Source organism: Taeniopygia guttata, chromosome 1A (assembly GCF_048771995.1).
Source record: "Taeniopygia guttata chromosome 1A, bTaeGut7.mat, whole genome shotgun sequence".
NCBI lineage: Eukaryota > Metazoa > Chordata > Aves > Passeriformes > Estrildidae > Taeniopygia > Taeniopygia guttata.
In genome coordinates, this window is record NC_133025.1 from 60,931,194 (window position 1) to 60,955,428 (window position 24,235).

Consider the following 24,235-nt stretch of genomic DNA (forward strand, 5'->3'; position numbering starts at 1 on the left):
AAGCTATGCCAGTGCTATTCATGTGTACAGTGGAAGGTCTTGGACAAAATATCAAAATAAAAAAGAATGATTTTGCAAAAACAAGCTAGGTCTTCCAGCCTTAGATTCTTCAGTGTGCATTCTTGCAATATTAGTAAATAATGCCATTCCTGATGTAATTCCAGAAAGGCTACACATTGCTAAAGGAATGCAAATACCATATGGAGACAGACTGTTTCTGACATGTTAAGTTCACTTGCTAAGAGCTCTGTGCAGGGGAAACACTTCACTTAGAAAGGAAGACTTATTGGACAGGTTGAGTTCCAAAATTAACTAGCAGCTCTTTCCAGCTGCCCTGAGTTTAACCACACCACAAGAGAATGAATGAATGGGAAACGATCCACTGCGATGACAGCCAGAGATATTACTCATTAAAATTCTACACTTGTATTAACCGAGTCACAGAGACACAGAGATAAACACTGACATTGTCCAGATAGATAATGCAATGAGATAAAATCACAGTGTGGGGCAAGAAACCACAGTAAGAGATTGCAGACATTGGGCCCAGAGACTTGTTACAGCTTAAAGCAGGAGTAAGAGCAAGCAGAGGGATCTTTGCAACTTGGGAATTTCACACATGGTCTGGCTCATCTTGTGTAGGGCAAAAAAGTAAGTATGTCTGTGGTTTGAAGCACACCAGGCTCAGTGAGTGACACTGGCACGGCTGGTTCCTCAGGAGCCACGGGGGGCTTTGGGAGGAGAGTGCTCTAGATATGCTGGGACCCAGAACTGCCACCTTGTTTCTGGGATGCATGGCAGATACGAGAATGAAAATTCTGGAAAAATTCTGGAAAATGCTGGAAAACAATACTTTCTGTGGGTGGTAAGCCCCTGGCACAGGGTGCCCAGAGCAGCTGTGGCTGCCTCAGCCCTGGAACTGTCCAAGGCCAGGCTGGATGGAGCTTGGAGCAACCTGAGATAGTGGAAGGTGTCCCTGCCCCTGACAAGGGTTGGAACTGGATGATCTCTAAGGTCCCTTCTAACCCAAACCACTCCATGGTTCTGTGATTACTATGGATGTGTTTTAAATGGCTGGGAAACAGCCAAGGGGGTGCAATTCTAACTCAATAGGGCAGCTGGTTCCTCACACAGGAGACTCTAGGAGTGGGCTTCCTTTGAGGGAGGGCCTGAATCTGGACCACCACTATTACTATTCCAAACAGATGCTTCAAAACAAGCGTGGAAATTCCTGTAAGGCATACTGGGGAAAGTACTCACATCCATTCTCTTCTGTGCTGCACAGTCTTTGCACAGTAACTGCAAAAGATCCCTTTTATTTCAGGAAGTCATCAAGCCTGCTCACTTCAGAATGTGTTTTACCCTTACATTCACCTGCTAACCTTGCAAACTGAAGCTGAAATATGCAGGGCAAGCAACTCCCCCTGGCATCAAAGGACAAGGCTTTTCTAGAGCACTCAGGTCAGATGGTCAACACTGCACTGCACTGGATGGTCAGGGGACCCCAGCTGGGGTTTGAACAACCCCAGCAATGCTGACATGTAACCCCCAGCAGCTCCCACTTCATGCAGGGGTCTGGGAGGAACCAAGTCCTTTTGAAAATCTGTAACCAACAAGGCATTTTGCTTCTCAATCCTCTGTTCTCACCTGCCCAGACCTCAGCAAGGGCAATGAAACCAGTTCTGTTCTCATCTTTGTGCAGCAGGAATAAATGTAGAACATTGTGGCAAGCACATTTCTCTCTCTTTCAGGATTTTTCATAGAGGTGCACAGAGAGAAATGAAACAGAAAACTGTTATAACTGGAGTAAAATAATATTGATGTTTGAAAATAATGCTCCAAGGTGCCAATTTTACTTAGCCATTTTTAGAGTGAAACCAAGCTTCATGGGGAGCATGCAGTCATGAATAAATGCAACCAAATGGAGTTTATCAACTTAAGGTTTTGTCAAGAAGTGCTCATACCTCTCACAGAATATGTGCCTTTTGTTTTACTAGTATAATTTGCTTAAGTACATCTTAGTTATGCACAAAAGCTAGATGAATCATTAGTGAGTTTTTTCTCCAGTTCCTATGAAGTCCTGGTGAGTCTCTGAAATTAAAATCTTTTGAGGAATAAATTATTTCCAGCAGAATCTCAACTCACATTAATCAAATTATTATTAAATCATCAAGATACTCACTTCTAGATTGTTCAATAGACTTGGTTTCCTGTTTTTCCTGCCTCTGTTTTGTCTTATGACTTAAACGACTCCTCAAGTATTTCCTAAATTGGCATTTATTTCCTATCTGTCAATTCTCCTGCATAAGAGGCTGCTTTTGATGCCAGTATAAACGCAAAAGTCAAAAAAACCCAGATAGACTACCCTGGAAGACACATTCTTTCTGTAATAAAGATCAACTCAACCCTTCTATAATTACCAAGGCTAAATCACACTGCAATGCATTTGAGCAGGGGGGAGCAAAGTAAAGTGTTTTAAATGCAAATTTCTCCGTGGAGCTGCCTCTCAAACTACCAGTCGTTTGCCCCACTAATTAAATGTTACAAGTGAATGTAACAGCAAAAATAATGCAAACTATCATTGACATAAAAAAATACAAATGTCACAATAACACAAGAGATGCAGTAGAATCAAAATATCAAAATCTTAATTAAACATTTGCTTTCATTATTTCATTTAGTAGATTCCCAAACAGAAATACCCCATCAGTTTTCAGCAGAATTACGAAATCTGTATATTAACCAAAGGGTTCCGTTTTCTACAGTCAAATACATTTCACAGAATCATAGAAACACAAAGTGGTTTGGGTTGGAGGGCACCTCAAAGCTCCTCTCATCCAGCCATCCTGCCATGGGCAGGGACATTTTTCACTATCCCAGGTTGCTCAGAGCCCCATCCAACCTGGCCTTGGACATTTCTAGGGATGGGGCAGCCACAGCTGCTCTGGGAAACCTGTGCCAGGGCCTCAGCACCCTCACAGGGAAGAATTTCTTCCTAATATCTAATCTAAACCTGCTCTCTGTCAGTGTGAAGCCCTTGTAAATAGTTTCTCTCCATCTTTTTTGTAGGCTCTTTTCCTAAGCTGAACTAATTAGGAATCTCCTTGATTCTCTCTGTGGGGGAACTTAAAGCTTAAGTCAGCTAAGTACTGCAGGACAATTACTTAGCACCACATAAGGCTGCCTCACATATGTACTTATGATTTATCCTGCATAAAGTACACATATTTCAAATCATAGATTAGTCGTGTGCAGGATCTGCTGTGGCTCTTTATAAAGGTTTTCCCAGAAAGGTGGCCAGATTCACAACCAGCTTGGTGACATTAGTGCAGCTGTTCTGAGATGTCCAGGGCAGATCCCAAGCCCTGTGAGCAGAGCACAGTGGGAAAACCTCTGAGTAAGTGACAGTACATGCCACCGGGGTTAGGGCTGGGTGAATCTGCACTAGACTGACACCAAAAATTAAAAGGACTTGATGGGATGAAAAGGAGGTTCTCAGGAAGTACTCCCCAAGGCTGCATATGGAGTTGAAAAGCCGGGATAAAGAGTTGGGTGCTTCATCTTCTAAGTCAGATTTAATACCTGCCATTCCTATGGTTTCACATTAGAGTATAAACTGTGTTTTAACACATCAATGTAACCGTGTACCTGCATTCTCTAGACTCGGATATTAGCGGCAGAGAAGCACATATTCTGTTTTTGTTCGCCCATTCAACACCCTTGTCACAGCATTCTTCCACTGACAAATCTGCAGAAATGAGGAAAGAGAGAAAAACACAATATATTTAATACAACCTTAATAAGTGGTATTGCATCTGCCATTAAAAAAACCCAACCAAACACAAGTTAGTTTCGCCCTCTCTGACTCTGACACCCATACAAAAAGAAGCCGTGGCCAAACAAAGGACTTGTCAGCACCTTGCCATAAAGCCCAGTGCTGGAGGTTTTCCTTTCTTGGTGAAGCAAACTGCATTTTCTCCTAACATTTCACACAAAGGGACTGATACACAGACAGAAACCAGTTCAGATAGTCCTGCCAAATAAAAGAATGTTTGGGATTGCACCCCTTTATTATCAAAAGCAGCAATAGCAATAAGCAACCTTTTAAAATCCTGAAGAATACAGGATAAATCAAATACCTGATATGAAAAACAAATTAATCTCATTACAAGCAAATTTGCCGAATTATTTTTTTCCTGATGTTATTATCCAGTTAATCTGTTTTCTGTTTTTTTACTCAGAAGTATGTCTGTGCAAATGCAAAAGTACTGTAGAGAGGAACAAAAAGGTATATGGTATTTTGATCACTTAACACATGAAAGAAAAATTAATCCTATTACCAACTTATACCAACACTGAAACTAAGGGGAACCACCTCGAAGACAATTATTTGTGTAGAGTATATTTTTGCAAGCTTCTAACTTAATAAAACTGAATACTGTTAATGAACTGACAAGCACTACAGGTTTGCTTCATATTCCAAGTGCAAAAGTTCACTGCACAGCAGGAGCATCAAAACTTGGAATAAAACACGAGTCACACTTTTCTATTAATTGTCTTGTAGTCTGACCACTGAACAGCTCCTTGTGTAACAAATATGCAAACTGTGTAAAAACCCTATCTGGTAATACCCTCCAGTAATTCAGGTTGTTTTTTTTGGGGTTTTTTTTTGCGGTGAACAACCTGTATTCCCAACTGGTGAATATAATTCAAATCAAAAATGAAAGAGTTAAGTGAGATTTTAGGGCGCATCAGTCATTTTGAGGTAGGTACTCTTAAGGCAGTTATCAATTCTACAGTGCAAAGCTCTGTAGTATTGCACAGAATTCTGGCTTTCCCTGCTTAGGAAAGATTACATCAAAATGGAAAATGTGTCAAGAAAGATTAGGAGGGTGATCAGGGCAATCAAAGTCCTGCTAAATTAGGAGACACTGGGAGAAACAGACCATTTTAGGCATAGATAAGTAAAACCTGTGAAAGGACATAGTTCCTGTCAACAAAAATTGCACTATTACAGTATTATTACAGTAAAATTATTGGATCAAGTAAAGCAAACATATTTTAGCACCATAATCATTATACTTATAAACAGAATTACATTTAAGTGTTGGTTTATAACAGTGCTCTGTATGCTATGACCCAGGTCATTCTTCTAGTCTTACCCAAAATAATGGTCAAAATTCTGTCATTACTAAGCCAAGGCAATATTTCTCTTGAATGCCTCAGTGTGTCTAGAATTCATGCCAGTGACTGAAAGCTAAGTGCAATTTATAATGCTTCGGATTAAACTAGTCTAGCAAATAAAACTCTGCCTGAAATCCATGCATTCTGTCTGAGATCTTCTTTGGGCTTAGGGACCCTCTCTGGGGCCCTCCTGCTGACAAACATCATATGCATCAAATTTCATACAAAGGATTACAAATAACCTTATTTTTAGTGCTGCTGTCTGCAATCAATCTTCAATGTGTTGAAAAATTATGCACATTTAACTGAAATGCAGTGCTGGCTGCAGGTTTTTGCAGGGCTTTGTACAAATGAGTCTTTAGCCAAGTTTCTCCCCAGAAGGACAATCCCTGGCTCTGGACACAAGCTCTTCCCTCCAAGCTCTGGCAGCACACCTCTACTCAACCAAATAACCTAAGAATTTAAAGCAGGCCAAGCTAAGCAAGCTTGTCTGAAGGAGTGCATCCAAGCAAAAAAGGATCATGGAGAGTTTGTTGAAGGAGAACTGTGGTCCAGGCCCATTGTTTTGGTGACATCACAATTCATATCCTCTAAAGATCCTGCCAGACATCTCCTGAGAATAGAGGGAAGTGAAAAACAAGCAGTCAAAAAGCACTCCACCCTCAAGGCCATTCTTCTGAAACGTAACAATTCAACAGTGAAAAACATTTTCTCTTGGCTTTGCAGTTTGGTTTAAAAAGTGTAGTTCGAAAGAGTGGGCAAATCCCTACTCTTTCAAAATCAAAGTGTGTGTCTCACATATTAGGTGTCAACTTCTGGTTGCACTGGAAGTGATTCTATTTGGGCATTAAGAGCTGCCGGTTAAGTATTTGGAAACAGGTCAGACTTACATCTCCCAGCTGCAGTTTTGTTGCTGATTCAGCTGTGCACATTCATGTGGCTCCCAGTGGGAAATCCTTGTGCAAAAAGTTCATCCTGAGGCTATTTGTGCCCCCTTGCACCCTCCTCAGGGGAGCAAGAGCACAGAGGGGCTGTGGCCCCTCCACAGCCTCTCCTAACTACGAGTTGGCACTGCAGGGTGGGCAAAGATCATGCAGTGGGGAGCAGAAGGTAGAAACTACTCTGATTATGACATCTCAAGGAATCTCACTGAAAATAATTGGTATTTTTTTCCTTCATTGTAACCATGTGGCTCTTACTTCAGCTGGTGGGCTCCTGGCACACCTCAGACCTGCAGTGCCAAGGATGATCAAGGAATAACAGCACTGCTCCACTCAACCCGGAGCTCCTTCAGCAATTCTGCCAAGTGCACAAGGTTTCAAGCAATTCAGAGTTATCTCAGGCATCCTAAAGACAAAGCTGTCATGAGGAATGCTGATGACATCATCTGTGTTCAGATCAAATGTGCCCTTTTATTTGGAGGGAAAAACCCTACAGGAAAGTTCTAACATGCAAGAACACAGTGTCAGATCCATTTTGTAAAACTGAGGAATGCTGATTCAGCTTTCTGGTATCACCAGACGGAAAAATATGAGGATAAACCAGAGCTCTGTTAATAGGGGAGCATGTTAACTTCCTTTTCATCAGATACAGTGATTTTGCAGGCTAATTGATTCCTCCAGAAAATCCCAGGTTTATTTTGGACAAAATCCAATGCAGTTTTATCACAACTTGGTTCCTGTACAAAGGCATGTGCAGCAGGGTGTCCAAAAGAACTTGAGCTCTGTTAGGCTGGCAACAGCAAGGATGCCTGTCCTAGTGAATACCTGGTGCATGTTGGATTGTGAGAGATTTCAGCAGCCTTGGGAAGGAGACAGCAGAAACACAGCTGGAACTAATTCTCTAATTTTACAAAAGATGTCATGAAGAAAAATCTATCAGATAGAGCATGATTAAGGTCAAAAATATTCAAACATGATGTGACATGATCCATTCATATGCTGGTTCAAAACTATGTTTACACAGACATGATGTGTACAAGAAAATGTTTTGGTTTTTTTTTTTTTTAAAAAGATTTTTAAACAGGATTGCCATAACTTGTGGGAGTTCAAATCAAGAAATGGGGTTAATATCTGCATAACCTTAGACTTCTGTGTTGCAATAATTGCTTATTCAGCTGCTGCAGTGAATATTTTCTGCAAAAGAAAGATAAGCTGAAGAATATCACCCAAAAGCATGATTCCTGGAATGAGAAGCCCTGAATCGTTTCTTGTGCCAATGATAAGCAGGAGTAGAAAGAACTGGATAAATTTCATAGCAGTAGCATTCCAGTTAGATCTAAAAGGGAGATTGTTTTAGGTAACAATCTACAACAGCAGCTCTTCTCCACTGTTGCCTCTATTGGAAAGGGCTCCATAGAGTCCAGGATGGGATAGCTGCTCATTACTCAGTGCTCATCTATGGAACACCTTCTTATTAAGATGTTTACAATCCTTCAAGCACATGAACTTACTGTGTTTGCAAAATGTGAGAGGCAGATCTTGCCTTTCACTCAATTTACTCTGTAAGAGGCTCAGCACTGTGGAATGGGAGAAAACAAAACATGATCATCACTTCTCAGCATATGAGAATACAGGCAACAGATAGACTCTGTGAGAGCTCAGCACTAATCCAACATGTTTCAGGAACAGTACGGCATGCAGAATTTTTGGAACTTGTGATTACAGCAGGCACACACTGGTTTAGGTTTCCAGTAAGAAAACCACTTTCAACAGTCATTATGTACCTTTCTGATAAAACCTCTCTTGTCCTGTCCAGAAAACTCTCTCACTAGTGATGCTCATTCATCTGATTGCCAGCTGGAAAAAACTCCAAATCTACTTACAGAATTTGATCCTCAGAATGACAGACTGGCCAGCCATAGTACTCAGAGTCACATTCTTTGTCTTCCAATCTGCATTCTCACAAAACTACAGCAACTGCACATCCCTTTAACCACGGCTCCTCTTTCCTCAACATTCAGGGCAAACAAAGTGTGCTTGGCCTGGTCTGCTATCCCAAATTAATTCCTCCTGAGCAATGATATCGGGTTGTTATCAGATTCAGCTGCTTCTGTAGCAGGGACAGCAGTGCTGGCACAGCTGGGATGTGCACTCTTTATTTTTTCCTTCTTCTTCAAAAAGCTGTGGAAATGCTGTCTTTGGCAATACAAACACACTCTGGCTGGCCATTTAAGGTATTGAATAGACCTGGAGACATGTTTAGACAAGAGGGAAGCCAGCTGACTTCTAAGGTCCAACTGGTAACTGGACTAACATGACAAATACAGCTTTGCTCATCTTCATATTGGGTGTAAACCTAGGAATTGGGCACACAGAGCAGGGGAAAGGGTGAAGGAGATGAGACCTGAAAGCATGAAAGGAAAAGATGTACAACAGAAAATCTGGCCCCATGATTCCTGAAACAAATAGTTTGAACCAGAAGTAAAGGAGCAAAGCAGGGGAGCATTATCACTCTTCATCTGAGACAATGTATGTGATGGATTTCTTCAGAATGGAGCTGGAATGAAGATGCCCCTCTTCCATTTTGCATGAAAAGAAAGAAGCAAAGGGAATAGAAGCTTTTCTTTTGCTGTAGAGGAGAGCTGGCTCACCTCAAGACTGTTCATAGACCAAATACCAATAGACCAAATAGACCAATAGACCAAAACGCTGCTGGGGTACCATGAACAGACACAGCTGAACTGTGGCACTAGTCATATTTGGGCAGTAAGATATTCTTGGTCACTCTAGTCAGCTGTTCTTACAGGCTCCCTTAAAGACTAAGAACCTGAACTTCATAATAAAAGCATAAAATTGGAGCCAGGACACCCTCTCTCCTAACACCCACAGCAGCAGGGGCAGGAGGAATTCTCCAATGCATATGCTGTAGGATGCAAGGCTGTGTTCCTCACCAGCTGTCCCTTTCCTGTCCTGCTCTAGTCCCTCAGACAGGATCTGTGACTTTGGGCTTCTCTCCTCCAACTGTGAGGGGTGATACCAGAGCTTTACAGGCTGATAGACCATCACTCACAATTCACACACAGCTAAAAAAAAATACTACATCCCCTCTAAGCATGTTTAAAGAGTTTGAACCTTTACTTTCAGATGGATTCTCAGCTGAGGGTGATTATTTCAGGACAGCTGAAATCACTGAAGAAACCCAGTTAACACAGTAACTAAAGCAGCAGCACCCTAAAGGAAATGCCTGGTATGTTAGTGTGTTTTGTGGTTGGTTTGAAAACAGCCAACAATTTACTGGAAATTTTTTAGGTCTGGAGAACACTCATTTATTGGGAATGTGACTCTGGTAGCACCAGCAATGGCCATCACACAACTAGGGGCATTTTTCTGATACAGCCAAACCTCATAAAGACAATAAGACTAGAAGAATAAAGATTGTTCTGAAAATTTCTAGAAGATATGAAAGTATTGAGAGAAACCTGGAGTCCACTGAATCAGCATCGTGTAAACAGCTTAGAACATGTAGTTTCTGTCCCATACTTTACATATTCACAAGAACATGAAAAAAGATGGAGCATTCACATCTCTGATGGACACAGGTGGACTAAAGATCCCAGACTCACCAATATGACATGGAAAGACATACAAAAAAAGTTCTATTATTGCCATATTTAAAGAATAGTCAGGAAACACTAAGCAGATGGGATAAAATTTATAGCACAATGGGTCAAGGTTCAAGTATGGAGGAACCACAGACTTAACAGAGCAGGAAGAAAATACAGATCCTTTTTTGCATATATATTGCAATGCTTTAGGAAAGGTTTCATTTTAGAGAAAACATTACCAGAACTCTTACATGAGGCTTTCCTCATTTTGCAATTATCTATACTGAGCCACAAATCAATATCTATCTCTCACAGATTCTCTTAGTAAACATTTATTCTAAAAGTGCTCAGTACCTGAAATACAGTCAGTGGCAAGAGCAAAGCTGGAAGGTGGCAGTATTTCCAATGGATATCCTGCAAGTAGCATTTGTACATTTTATCCTTCCAAAGCTTCATAAATCCTTGGAAACACCCTGAAAAGCTGGAATACACCATATGAAATATTTCTACACCTGTATACTTCAGCACTGATAAAAAATATACTGTCTGGTATTGCTTTCTTTATTACTAAGATTAAAGTGTCAATCCAGATTTTGACTAGACTCAAAACCAAACTATTTGTTGGGAACATACTGCACCCTTGTGCAGCATCCCTCATTTGTGGTGCACCCATAAGCCAGAAAACAATATTTCCTATACCTGTGTACTCAGTACCCAAAACTACATCAGCTTTCTTTGAATTAAAATGTAACAGTAATTTGATTAACTGAAAAGAGTATGAATGAAAATCCCTGAGAATCTTGAAATTTATTTTCTTCTTAAGATACAGCAGCACATACTTCAAATCCAAAAGGCAATTTCTCAAAACTTTTAAGTCTGAAGTAGTTTATAATAGGTACAAATCAGAGACAAAATACTCCTTAGTGCTGAGGGAAAATAGAAACGTTGCTTGCTTTAAAATGTGAACAGAAGAAACTTAATGAACTGCCTTAGCCAAAGATTTGTTGGTATATTGAGGAGAGTACAAGCATGGGAGATGCTTAAGACCTGCTGCATCCTGTTGATCAGAGAAGACTTTATACACAATTTGTTCTGGACTGTTCTCTGTCTCACCAGATGACAAGTAACCTTCCCAAGTCTGATAAACATGCAGGTGACTGTCACAATTTCCCCCTCACTGTACACTCTAAATCACCCAGTATATCATCTTAGTAGGTCCTTGTCTACTCATTCTCCATTATTCCGAGCATTTCTAAGCTAATTTTTATTCACAAATATTACGATCAGTAATTCTAGCCATTTCTCTGGAACTCTTCACTGATCTGTACTGGCTTTTTCTCTCCTTTTTAGGTTCTTTGCTTGTTGTGGCTTCTTCCTATGTTTTCTCTCCTGCCCCTGACAACTTCTTCATGGATTTCTTTGCAGACAGTTTTTCTATTCTTTCTTACCCTGCAATCTTCTCAACTTTCTGCTTCCACTTCTACATCTTATCTTGGAGCAATGCTATCCAACCTGCTAATTTAATAGTGTGATGACTTAACTATTAAAATCTCACTCCTGGCCTATCTCCTTCCATCAAATCTACACAAAAACATGAGTGCCTAACATTTCCGGAGTGCTCACAAAACTTCTGCATATTTTGGCTACAATTACCTGCTTACTTTGTTATTTTTTAACTTAAGTCATTTTCTTTGCTTCCTGTAACAGTCAACCATCATTTTCTGCTACATTTTCACAAAAGCTTTCATTCATTTATCTCTTTCCTACTAACCCATTCTGTGTTACCATTGAAATTCTTGTCTGTGCCCTGAAGTTGTTTTATTTGGATTTCAGCTCTCTCTTCCTTGACCTTCTCTGTTTCATCCCTTTTTATTCTCTACAGATATTTTACAAATCAAGTAAACCCAGATTCTCTGTTTACTGAATTCATTTTACCACCTACTTCTTTAGAAGTATCCATAACTCAAAAAACCAAACTCAAAATCTTTCCTAGTCCCAGTTAACTATTTCAGTCAAGTCCCAGAGGGCTAAAGCCCATCTTTTATTTCAGAAAATAGTAATAGAAGTATTGTAGAACAAGTTGGTCTTAACACAACTATTTATTGAAAACACATGTAAGTTGATATGAAACTTGCAGAATGGGCTAAAGTAGGACAACAAATAAATAACTTTTGAAAATGCATTTCCCTACTCTCAGATAATGCCTGAAACCTTGCAGAACAATATAAATATACTGCAGTAACTTGATAAGCTGGTTTATGGGGGTTTCTCTTGGATTTCACTAACACGTCTGCTTTCAATTACACAGATGAAAAACAAAGAGCTTTAACATCTTGCTCTTCTGATTGCAATAAAATGCCACTTCTGAAAATGGCCTCCTAAAACAAAACTCAACTAAAAACTAATTTAGAGGTAGCACTTATGTTTTAGAAATGGCAGTATGTGATTTTTTTGGGACAGATTTTATCTATGGTAACACGCAAGAAAGCACAGATTTAGCCTTTTATGTGTCCTACCTCCACCCAAATACTTCTTATAAATGTACTGTTATAAAAGCACATGTAAAAATCATAATCTTAAAATAAAACTCATTCCACAAAGTCAGTGGAACATTTTTTTTATTACAACAGTAAGCTTCCCCTGCATAGACATGCCTCCAGATGTTTAGTGAGTTAAAACTGTGCCTGTAGTACCAAGATGTGCCAAAGAGAGAGCTACAGGATGAACTATTAATACCCTGACTGGCCATGGTGATGGAATTAATCTTCTTCGTTTAATGGTAGTTGATACATGTTAAGTAATGCAATGTTCACAGTAAAACAAAGTTGTATCATGAAATGTTTTAAGGTTTTAAGATCATTACTCTTGCAAAGAATGATGCACACACCCTACATTAATGTGCACTGGCCAGTTCCCCTGAAGGCAGTCCCTTCAGTTTCTTCAGAATGAAGAATTTAAGAGCTACTGATGATTTGATGATTCATTAGTAAGGGAAAGCAATTAAGAAAACTGATGGCAACAAATTTAGAAGAAAACTGTATTTCATAAATACGCTATCCTAGTAATTTGGCAATTGCATCACTATAGCACAGAGGAACTCCTCTTTGCTCCAAGGCCCCTCATTCCAGGCCTGCAGGGGAGCACAGGCTCTGCCCCAAAGACTTCAACAACATGACTTCACCATGTAATTACTTCATTAACCTCGAAAACACATTATTATTCAATATTCATTAATTATTTCACCCAAGCAAAGTCTACTCTTTAACTGCCGATCTCCTAAGCAACCCTCACCTGCTTTCAGACATTTAAATCTAATTTTATCCAGCGTACTGTTAAGTTTTAAGAAATAGAAATCCTCAGTCAAATTAGAGTATGGATTCTAATTTGAAAATCAAACCCTGATATATATTTTACTGCTAATTTTTGTGTTAAAAAACCTGAGCGTCTAGATCTAATTACTTCCAGTTTTCTAAAAAGTTATCCAGTAACTAAGGTTAAATATACAGAGGTTACAAACTTAAATTATTCATGTTCTACAATAATGTTGAATGTTTAAAATTACTGTGTCTGTTCATCAGTTTCACTGATGTACTCCATTGTCTAAGGCAAAGCAGGAGCTATTTCAATTCTGGAGGTGAATGCTGGTCTTCTGACCATTTATTCTGCTCCTCTTTAAAATGAGCACTACAATCTCTTTATCAAAGCAGGTATTTTGACAGATATCTGTGACAAGTGCTCTGCTATATGAAAATCCAAGACTCAAGACACTGTGATAGTAACAAGTGATTTACTTCACTGGCTTTTGTCTGCTTAGGCCAGTGACCATGTGTTTCCAAGTACTTGCCTGGAATGTAATGAAACCTCAATGGACCTCTTGGGGTTACTCTAATGGAAAAGTCACTTACCTGTTAGCTGTGATAAATTCATTACCACCATAGGACAAATACTTTCTTTGTCATCTCCTACAAATTAAGATTTGCATGAGGTTTATACAATGAATTAACCAAGTTCACATCCTCTCTTCGGACGGTACAAAGAGATCAGGAAAAAAGTGTGCAGGAGTCACGGCTCGGATCCAGATCCCTGCTTTCAACAGCAACCGCATCGCACGATACCATCCCTACACGCTCCACGTTTTGTCTTCAAAAAGCCCGCATCCTTTGCTCGGCTATTCCCCCTCTCCTCCGGGATTCCACTCAAGTGCTGCCGCAGTTTCCCGTGTTTTTGGGGCGCCGGTGCCGGACCCATCGCTCCGGGGCTGTCCGGACCGAGCCCCCCTTTCCCCGCGGCACAGCCCGGGGCAGCGGTGCCGGCGGGGGCAGCGCACACCACCACGCCTTTCTGCTGGCTCGGACGTGGCAGCGGCGCTTTAAAGCCTGCCCGGAACGTCCAGAGGGACACGGGGAAGAAAGGGGGGCCCGAGGGGAGGGGGGGCATCCCGGGGGGGCCGCGATGGGAGCCCGCATCCCGTCCCCCGGAGCCCCGCATCCCCGCCCGGGGCTCCCGCACTCACCTTGTGCCCGGAGCCGCGGCAGCAGCGCCAGCAGCAGCAGCAGCAGCAGCAGCGGCCGGGCCCCGCCGAGGGTGTCCATCGGCGGGGAGCGCTCCTCCGAGCGGTCTCGGCTCTCCGGCGGCGTCCCGGGGCTCTCCCTTCTCGCCGGCTGCTGCTGCCGCTATCCCAGCCGCCTAAGACCGGTTGGAAAAGAGCTGGCAGGAACCCCCCGCTCGGTGGGCTTTACAAAGATTTAATTCAGTGCCTGCCCGCTGAATCACACAGCCTGCAAGCGGCGGGCAGAGCGGAGGCGCAGCTCGGAGCCTGGTGCTGCTGATAGCCCGCCGCCCCCACACGCCCTCAAAGTGACTCCCCTGAGCTCGCAAAGCCGCAGATCCTCGGGCCGCCGTCACCGATCCTGCGAAAGAGAAGTGCAGCGACTTCTCTCGTTGGCAAGTAGGAGAAAGCCACAAGGCAAAGCGGAATAAAACAAAAGGAACCACCTAGCAGAGGTTTAACCTCTAAAGGGGAAATATTCAAACCCCCTTTATAGGTCTTTCTGTGGATTTTACCCCAATACAGCTTTTGTCAACCAAATATGATTTTTAAAAGGAGAGAGATTTTCGAATCTTTCAATGAAATTCAGAGGGGAAAATAAAAATTCCTTCTTCCCTCCCCCTACTCTTAAGAAGCCAGGATAAGAATTTCAACCCGAATTAGGCTGCTCTGCTTTTTCTCCCCTCCCTTCTTTTTCATCTTCTTTTTTTTTTTTAACCTCCTTATCTTATTTAAACAGGAACACAAACACTGATAGTGGTCAAAGGACCCAGTTGGCAATGCTGTTGCTGAGATCTTTCAGATAATGAGAGGGATAATATTTGCAGGCAAATGGAGATGGAATCACACAGAGAGTTCAACACCCCTGTATACTTTGCCCTCGATTTTACACAAACAAAGAGTTGGAAGTCATTGTGTGTTTGCTTGTAGGTTGTGCCACGTGGGCTCTGATTGGGCTATTCCTCTTGTAATTACTCAATAATGAAACTTTTGAGTATCTCTCCTCAAAATGTCCAAATGGAAAACATGTTTAAAGCAGTAAGAGTGGAATGTGTGTTTTCCTCCACACCAAGTTATTTGTACTTTTCTAACACAAGAACGTAAATACTGCCATAAGGCCAAGAGTCCAACTATCCCAATAGCCTGTCTTCAGCCACAGTTGTAAAGAGCATGAATAAGGAAAACACATATGATAATTGTCACAATTACTATCCCAGCCTTCAGTTCCCTTGAGTTTGGAGCATTTCCTCAGTGAAATGTGGTGTATGTGTACTCAGTAGCCCTCAGTGAATTTCTATTCCAGGTATTTATCATGGCTCTCCATGAGTTCTTGTAAAACTTTATCATCCAAAATTCCCTTTGGCAACTGGTTTCATGGACTTACCAGTGACTGTGTGAAGGGCCATTTCCTTTTGTTCCTTTTGAACCTGGTTCCAACACCCTTTCTGGTGCTGCCTCCCAGATATATATATATACACATATACTGCAGAAGCTGGGGGTTTTTGTTTGGTTTGTTGTTTGGGGTTTTTTGTGGTTTTTGTTTGGGTTTTTTTTGGGATGTTTGTTTTTGTTTGGTTGGGGTTTTTTGTTTGTTTTTTTGGGGTTTTTGTTGTTTTGTTGTTGGTTTTGGTGGGTTTTTTTGGTTGGTTTTCTCCTTTCTATTTTATTGGGAAGGCGCAGCTGGAAAAATGGAAGAAGGATGCATGGCTCATTTTATTTTGGGGGGGGGAAATTTTAATTAGGGGATTTTCTACATTAGCATGTCTATTACTCTCTCTTCTTTAAATTCCCTAACTCAGTTGAAAAGAATTTTACATAAGTTACAGTGGGACCTTGCCAGTGTTTCATTCCAACCTCCATGTTACCATTTTTCATATATCAGACAGCTGGGAGAGACACCTAACAAAAATTACACCTTGTCTAAAATTCGTGCCAGTTTACTGAACCAGAGGAATCCCCTCTATAGTAATTCTGGGTTCAGTTCAATATTGCCTTATTTCACTCTACATTAAAACCTCCCCTAATTGATTAAAGGTGGACAGAAAGAACTTCACCCAGCATGCCTAAAACAGTGTAAAGTCATACATAATAGCCTGTCCACACATGGAGTTACCCTGATTAACACCATGTGTGGACATTTTTACTCCAGAGTAAGAATTCCTTGTTCCCATTTAGTTTGCCACCACAAACTATACCAGAAACGAGGCAAATTTAAATAAATGTTTAAGAAGTATTTATAGAAAACATCATGGCTATGGTCATCTGCAGATCTGACAATAGGTTTTTCCTTGGTTTGGGGTGGGGGCTTTTGCTTAATACACATTTCCACTGTAAATCGGCACTCTCACCTACAGTCAGATTGAGAGGCCTCCAGTACATGTGATTCCAATTACTGACCCCAAGCTTTGTAATGAGCTGAGCCATGCACTGCAGGCTCCATCCAGAGGTTCTGGGAGTCCATGGAAAGCAAGGGCTTATGAGAGGGAACATTTTGCATAACAACATTTTTTCCTTGTATCTGTTTGTAAAGGCTGTGTAATCTTTTGTGTAGCTCTAAAACAAACAAATTCTTTAATAAGGATTTTGTTTCTACTTCGGAAGAATAAAAATCATTTGCAGAAGCTTAGATTAATGAGTAATGACAGTGCTACAAATCATTGTGCAAGTCACTTCCAAGGGTCCTGTTGAGAGTAGATACATGCAAGTAGATCGACAAAGAATTTAGAATTACTTTATCAAATCCAGCCATCTATGGCAGCAGGTTCACAGCTCCCATTTGGCTACTTAGGAATTCTTGAGATGGCCTGAGTAAGTCTCTCTAAGGGCATCAACCTCTGTCTAATGAACAAAGCTGACACGAAGTCCCAGCTGTTGTGCCTTCCAGCTCATCTCATCTCCTTTACTGCAGCTCCCAAAGCCTGATTTTTTTTTTTTTTTACCACTCTACCTATCTGTCCCAGAAGTTGAGTGAAAGAAAGTGAAATGAAACTGCACTATCTTTCCTGTTTTCAGGAAAAATGTTGCAAGGAAGCTAATAGACTCACCTAGAAATTAAATCTAACTGTAGATTTGTAACTAATAAAGGGAAACTCCTTGGGCCCTATGGCAAAAAATGAAGCTACATATTGGCTCTTGTTATGTGCTGTATTAAAGATGCATTAAAAGGCCTCTTCTCCTACTTAATAGGAAGAATACATCACTGATTGGTACAGACACACAAGGATTAAGAGGATTCATGTGGCTCTTACTATCTCCCACTGTAAATATAAGACCTCAAACTCTACAGTAGGTAAATCCATGGCTGTTGGAGTACAAATGACCACTCAACTTAGCTCTAAATACCAGTATGAGCATTGTACAACTGACATTCAGCTTCTTTCTGGCCTGAAGCAGGAAAAGAAAAAGAAACTTAGCACAGCTTTCGGAGATGGGATGCACAGTAATCCTTGGTTATTTTTTGAAATGGCTACTGTCATTACACATAATAATTGCTTTCTTATTTTGAGTCAAACTCAAGGTAGTATAGTTTTAAATAGTTCTCTGGGCTTGTTGACATCACTTTGTGTGTCACCACTGATCATCAAAGCCTCTTGGGTAGTACCACTTGGGGACAATTTAAATGCACTTTCCATATCCTTGTCAGGGATTAATTTGGAATCAGTCAGGATGCAGGTACATCCCCATGCCCAAATCCCAAACTACGAAACATCTGTACCAAATGGCTCCAGCCTAGGTCAACAAAAGGAAATGGGAGGGCTGTGAGCCTCTGTTGCCCTACAAGTCCAAAACTGCACTTCCAAGAAGGCCCACCCAGACACCACCACCAGGTTTGCTATAGCATCTTGTAGCTAAAGGCAGAGCTGGAATTCCTTCTAGAATAAATACTGTGTCATTCATAACAATCCTAAATTTGGACTGGTTTTTATATAAATTGGATTATATATAAATAGAAATACATAAATAAGTAATAATTATATATATGTGTGTGTATGTATGTATATGTATAAATACATATAAATATGTATGTATGCATGAATGTATATGTATAATTACATGGATGCCACTAGTCCAAGCTACAATGCCATTTGCATATGCAAGAAATACAGATGCTTGTATCCAAACAAGGGAATCTACCTGGGCTCTATGTTTCAAATGCCTAAAAACTGTCAGATGAAGCTTGGCTTAGCTTCCAGAGCTTTCCTTGTCACAGTCAAAGCCTCTTTTCACACTTTGCATGGATCAGTTAAATACTCCAGGCTAGGACTCATAACCCTGAGTCTTTTTCAACAACATTGCTTCTAAGTGTGTTGAGGTTTTGCCCATTTTGGAGTTTGTATCCATTTTTTCACAGGTTGCCTACATTTTATTTTCTCTCCTGTCTGATTTAGGGAAATAGATGTAGCTCTCTTAGACACAGAACACATGCTGGGTGTCCATTAATATGGATGGGGACTGCTTCTAAGACAAGAGGGGAGTTTATCTGTGCATAAAGGAATGCTTCGATGATCCATGTCATTTCCCTTGTGACATTATTTGCAGAATTCAGGAATAACTCAATCTGACATTCATGGGGCATGTCCTGCCTCTCCTTCTAGAGATGCATCTGCCCAGTCTCTCAGATCTCACTTCCCATAAATTCCCTTTCCTTCTAAACTTTCTCATGTTCCACACACAGAACTAGCCAGATGTGTGGATCTGCAAGGTGTTTTCCATGACCTGAGCCCTAGGAAGGCTGGGATCCTTTGGATAAGCTGGAGAACAGTGTGGCTCATGCACACAAAGGTAAGAGGGGACAATTGCATCTGCTTTAGACTCTGCTTGGAGCCTCCACAAACCCAAAAACAGCACGGGTCAGTCGCTGGTTTAGCTGCAGTCTAAATAAAATCTCATTATAAAAGGTGGGGAAAATCCATCAGTAAAGTAAATGCTGTTCTGGTTAAGGCCATTTCCCCTCCTGATAACCCCGGTAAATCTGAACTCCATTCCTTGTCAAACAAAAGTAATAGCAAGTATGTGGCCCAATTATCTTTGGGCACCAGAAAATATACAAATGAATATAAGACATTTCAGTCTTGAACAAATAAAATCCCAGAATCAGTTGTACCTACTAGCTCCAAACCAGGAGTAGTTTTCCATGTTTCCTTGTGGTCACTGAAGACCTGCATCATTCAGTGCTGTTTCTTCATTGTTTTATGAATTTGCTATATTATTACAAGTCTTCCTGCATAGTTGTAATAAACAAGAACCCATCCTACCCAACTGTAAACAAATCCAGCTTGCCAAAAAACCTTTATCTTATCAGTATAAACTGATTTAAAACAGTATAATTGTAAGCAGGCAGTCAGTGGAAAGTGTATGAACACTGATAAAACTCTGCAACAAATTCATGTGTACTCATTTCCTCCTTCTCCCCCAGTTTCACAGATAGCCTGTTTCTTTTCCTCAGTCTCAATTTCCTTATCAGAGGTTCTCAAACTTTATTTACTCATGTGCCATATCTTTTAGACTTCACAGCCTTGGGCTGAATATCTTTGTCCCAGGAACCCAAGATCATTCTTGGTAGTCTGATTCTACAAACACATGTTAATAATACTATTTACAGGGAGTGTGGCTTCCATTTACAAAATGCTGACACAATTCTGAGCAGTGGCTATGAGAGGGTATGTTAATAAACATGAATTTAAAAGTTATTGTAGTGTAGCAAACTGTTTAGAATAAAAATATTATAAACTTACCATATTTTCTGGCACAATTCAGCAGAAACTGGTTGACACCTGGTAACACTGAGTTTTCTCTCTATCAGGGACTACTCTGTCATTTCTTTCTTAGATCCTGGGTGGGCTCTGGAAGCAAAGTAAGAAACAAAGTTTAGGTTCTGGCTAAAAGAACTCAAAACAACTAACCCTTTCTTTTCCAGACTACCCTTTCCTCACACTCTTATTTATTTTGACTTTGATCTCACAACTGTTCTTTCATATAGTCATAGAGCTTGGGATTGGGTCATACAATAAAAAATAGGAAAATAGGACAGGGCATACAGACAGCCAGCAGCAACTTAAACCCAAAGGAGGTAGAAAAAACATATAAGTTGCTCACAAAAATGACCCCCCACACCCTGAAAGTCCTAAATATTTAGGAATTAATTATCCAGGAGAAATGTGGCCTGCATGACAGCATGTTTGAGCAGGCTTTAACAGCTATTCTGTTTCTAGCTCATTCTCTCTGGCTTCTGAGATACCTTTTGGACAAACACTGGACCTCTTGGTGCCTCATGTTGTCTATAGGGATAACCTGATTTGTAAAATGTTTTGAGTTTCATAAAATTAAACAAGGTGCATAAGAGTTAGTTGCTAAAAACTAGCAACTTTAAGCCATTAGCTTCCCAAGACTGTGGTATGAAGTATTTTAGGCCAATTTTAATTTAACTTCTATTTCCCCTGCTTCAAAGCAGCATCCTATATAATCTATATTACAGTGACATTAGTGTTTAGAATAGCTCTCATATTTTCTCCAAACTTAGAAATGTACAGGCACATTTCCAGCCAAGTAGCAGATATAGACATTTGCTGGATAGTTATCTGTACTCTACTTCTGAAATATTCCACAAACATACAGGCTGCCATTATGAAGATCTAACTTGTGAGTGTCAGTAATAGTTGCATTGAAGGTCAGAAAACAGGGTTCTTTCAAATAGGTGTGTTTGGGAGCTATACAAAATGTGTCTTAACTCTCCTCCAGCAAACAGGTCGCGTGAAAAGCATTTACAGAATCACTTACATAAATCCAGAAAAAGAAATGCCTTTATTCATCTCTGTTTATTCGATATACTGTATTTAATTGCTCTGCTAAAGACAAGTGAAAGCTTGGCTCTACAGAAGTCATTGGCAAAATTCCCACTGACTTCAGTGGGGCCAATACTGTTAACTCTTCCCTACAAGGAAAATCCAGATTGCCTAGGAAGCTGGCTTGCCTCTGCTAAAACCTCAATCCAGACTGCTTACAAGTTGAACTGACTTAGTACAACTACGAAAGCTGTTATTCTTGAGAATTTGCCAAATCCTCAAGATAAAACTAGCATAATAAATTATCCCTAAACTTTTACCCTGGAGTAAAACAAAACTTCTCATTTTATAAATGAAAGCACCTATGTAGACTTCCATATATTCCAGTGGTTTCACTGAGTTTTACAGAAATTAAAAAATTTATTATTATTTTCAAAAACAAACTCATGCTTATTAAATGAACATTCTGCCTCCAACTTTGATAACTCTTTATTCATGCACTAAAATATATAAAATTTGTTGAAATATAAGTATATTGTTTTGGATCTTCACTAAAATATATAAAATTTGTTGAAATATAAGTATATTGTTTTGGATCTTCTGAAACTATCCGAATTTAGGATGATTTACAGTCTGTAAGGAAAAGCTAAGTGAATTGGGATTGTTCAGCCTGGAAAAGAGAAGGCTCCAGGGTGACCTAATTGCCCTTTCCAGTGCCTGAAGGGAGCCTAGAAAAAAGAGGGAGAGAGACTATTTACAAGGGCCTGGAGTGACAGGAGAAAGGGGAATGGTTTCAAACTGACAGAGCAGGTTTAGATTGGATATTAGGAAGCAATTCTCTGCTGTGAGGTTGGTGAGTCCTGGCACAGGTTACCCAGAGAATCTGTGGATGCCTCATTGCTGAAAGTGTTCAAGACAAATTTGGACAGGGCTTGGAGCAATCTGGGATGGTGGAAGGCGTCCCTACCTGTGGCAGGGGGTGAAAAGGGATGGGCTGTAAGTTCCCTTCCAACGTAGACATTCTATCATTTAAATATATGTCTATTCCAGACCATTTACTACACCAAACCATTCAGTTTCCTTATTCCCATCAAAATACAAAGTTGACTTTGTGAATAGGAAAAAAACCACAAGGAACTTAGTTTAATGTGGAACAGAAAATTCAGCAACATTGTGATAGTGCAACAAAACCCCTAAAAATCCAGCTGTGGAGAGTTCTCTCTATAAGTTATACAAGGATGGTCCATATTTAGAGTCCTCTGTTAAATGTTCGTGTTCATTGACTAACTCTCTCTGTGTTCTTTTGCAGAATCTTTGTAGCTGCTTTTCTTTAGAACTCTGTAAAGTTTCACAGTAGATGTTCAAGTACTGTTGTTCTGATCATAGCTGGAAGAAATTGGACTGCTTGCTCTGAAGCAGCAAAGCTAAGAATAGCTTTAACTTTGCAAAGAACTGCCATGAAGAAACTGGTAATATTTCTGCTGAAGTGCTGTAGGATTTGTTCTCATGGGATGGTATGTAGCCTGATTTCAATACAGCCAAACACTTCATCATTATTTAACAGGCTTTTTAATTTCACTGGGATTACTCACACACCTTAATTTATATTTGCCCTTACATTCTTTATTGGGTTATAGAAAGTGTCCTAAAAAAATAGTCCGCTCATGTTTTTTATTTTCCAAAATGTATGTTAAGAACTGTAGTTTTTCACTATGATTTCTGAAGGCAGCATTTGCCAGACTCTATCACGGCTCAAAAGAATCTTTTTCACACACATGCTGTTCATGTGTCCTTCTATATTTTCTGATGGCTCACAGAATCTGACGTCCTTTTCACTTCACTGCCTGCCACAGTGAGCTGGCTTTCCTACTAAACCCAGCCTTACTAGAAATGTCTGTAAATTCTCTTTTGGTTTGATGTTCTGTTTCTAGTTAAAGAAAAAAAAAAAAAATCATGCTGGAGTTTTCACAGCCAGATTTCTCTTCTCTCCTCAATTGAGGAAGAAGACCCAAATAGTAATGTCAGCATTGCTTTCATATGTCAATCATATGTAGATTTTCAACAGAAAAGAAAAAAAGAACATTTCCCCCTTATATTCTGAGTTTATTTATTCTGTGAAGGAGGCAATAGCTGTTCTTTTTAAAGAGCTAGCAATTTTGGCATTCAATTTTTCTTCGGAATTTACTTTCACAGAGAACACACACAAGAATGTGCTTGTGTCTCAGGCAAGTGTACTCCATATTCATTTTCTTAATGAGTGAAGATACAGGAGTAGGGACTTTCAGGAGATTACAGACAAACCCATTAAGACATTGTCTCAACCCTCCGACTGTTCATTGTGTTTAAGACATCTCTTCCAGGCATGGTTCTACATAGTGGAATCACTCCTTCATTTGCTTATGTGGATATTAGCTGGCCACTCCTAGAGGATCTAGCACTGTGGACATTTGTAAATCCAGACCCCTATATATTGCCTTCATATAAACAGCAACTAGCAGCACTAACGGTATATGAAATATTAATAAAAGCCCAAATAATTCATCTGTTCTTTCTTCCTACATTCCTGGGCTTCCCCTCATACAATAAATTAATATTTACCTTAGACACCAGATAAAATACTGGAGCTTTAAGCTGTCAGAGCTGCTAATACCATCTCATCAGATTGACAGCTTTTGAGATGAAAGATTAACTAGAGATCTTTCCTGCTAGAAAGACAAGTTTGTTCTTAAGAGCACTGCCAGGATAGAAATGAGACTAATTATGCATGTGACTTCAAAAAGCCCTCACTATTTTATCAGCAGGATGGCAAGGTCAGAAAGTACTTATGAGAAAGATTTTATCACACTTTATAATGCTTTCAGAATTATATTATTTTTAAGCTTATTGTGAATATTCACAGCATTTTCTAATGCCTGCTTAGAGTATTACGTCCCACATTGCCCTTCCATCCAGACATGATGAGAGAGGAATGTCAAAATACCCCTTCCCACATTTTTTTAACTGGTAAGTCCTAGAGAAAACTTCTGTCATGTCTGTGAACAGTCATCTATGAAGCTTCCATTTAAGACATGGCTAAAAACCAACAATTTGTACTTTTCTTCCACCTCAGGCTGATGTTTCATTATTTCATACTTGCTATTCTTTGGGGGTTTGACCCTTTCTTCCCCTTTACAC

At 40.2% G+C, this 24,235-nt stretch overlaps 1 protein-coding gene across 5 annotated transcripts in view; it reads right to left on the reverse strand.

Annotated features, from left to right (window-relative positions):
• The window catches only part of FBLN1 (fibulin 1), an 86,997-nt gene that overhangs the window by 52,032 nt on the left and 10,730 nt on the right, over nucleotides 1-24,235 (reverse strand). Inside the window, exons 1-2 of one of the 5 annotated variants that reach the window (XM_012569279.5) lie at nucleotides 14,244-14,687; nucleotides 3,649-3,748 (exon numbers count right to left, since the gene is read on the reverse strand). In XM_012569279.5, coding sequence (XP_012424733.3) covers nucleotides 3,649-3,748; nucleotides 14,244-14,322 — 179 coding nt within the window. In that variant the 5' untranslated portion in view covers nucleotides 14,323-14,687. Of the gene's footprint in view, nucleotides 1-3,648; nucleotides 3,749-13,635; nucleotides 14,074-14,243; nucleotides 14,688-20,014; nucleotides 20,123-24,235 lie in introns of those variants that run through there. The other 4 variants (XM_072923665.1, XM_041713643.2, XM_030263373.4 and 1 more) reach the window with 4 other exon arrangements.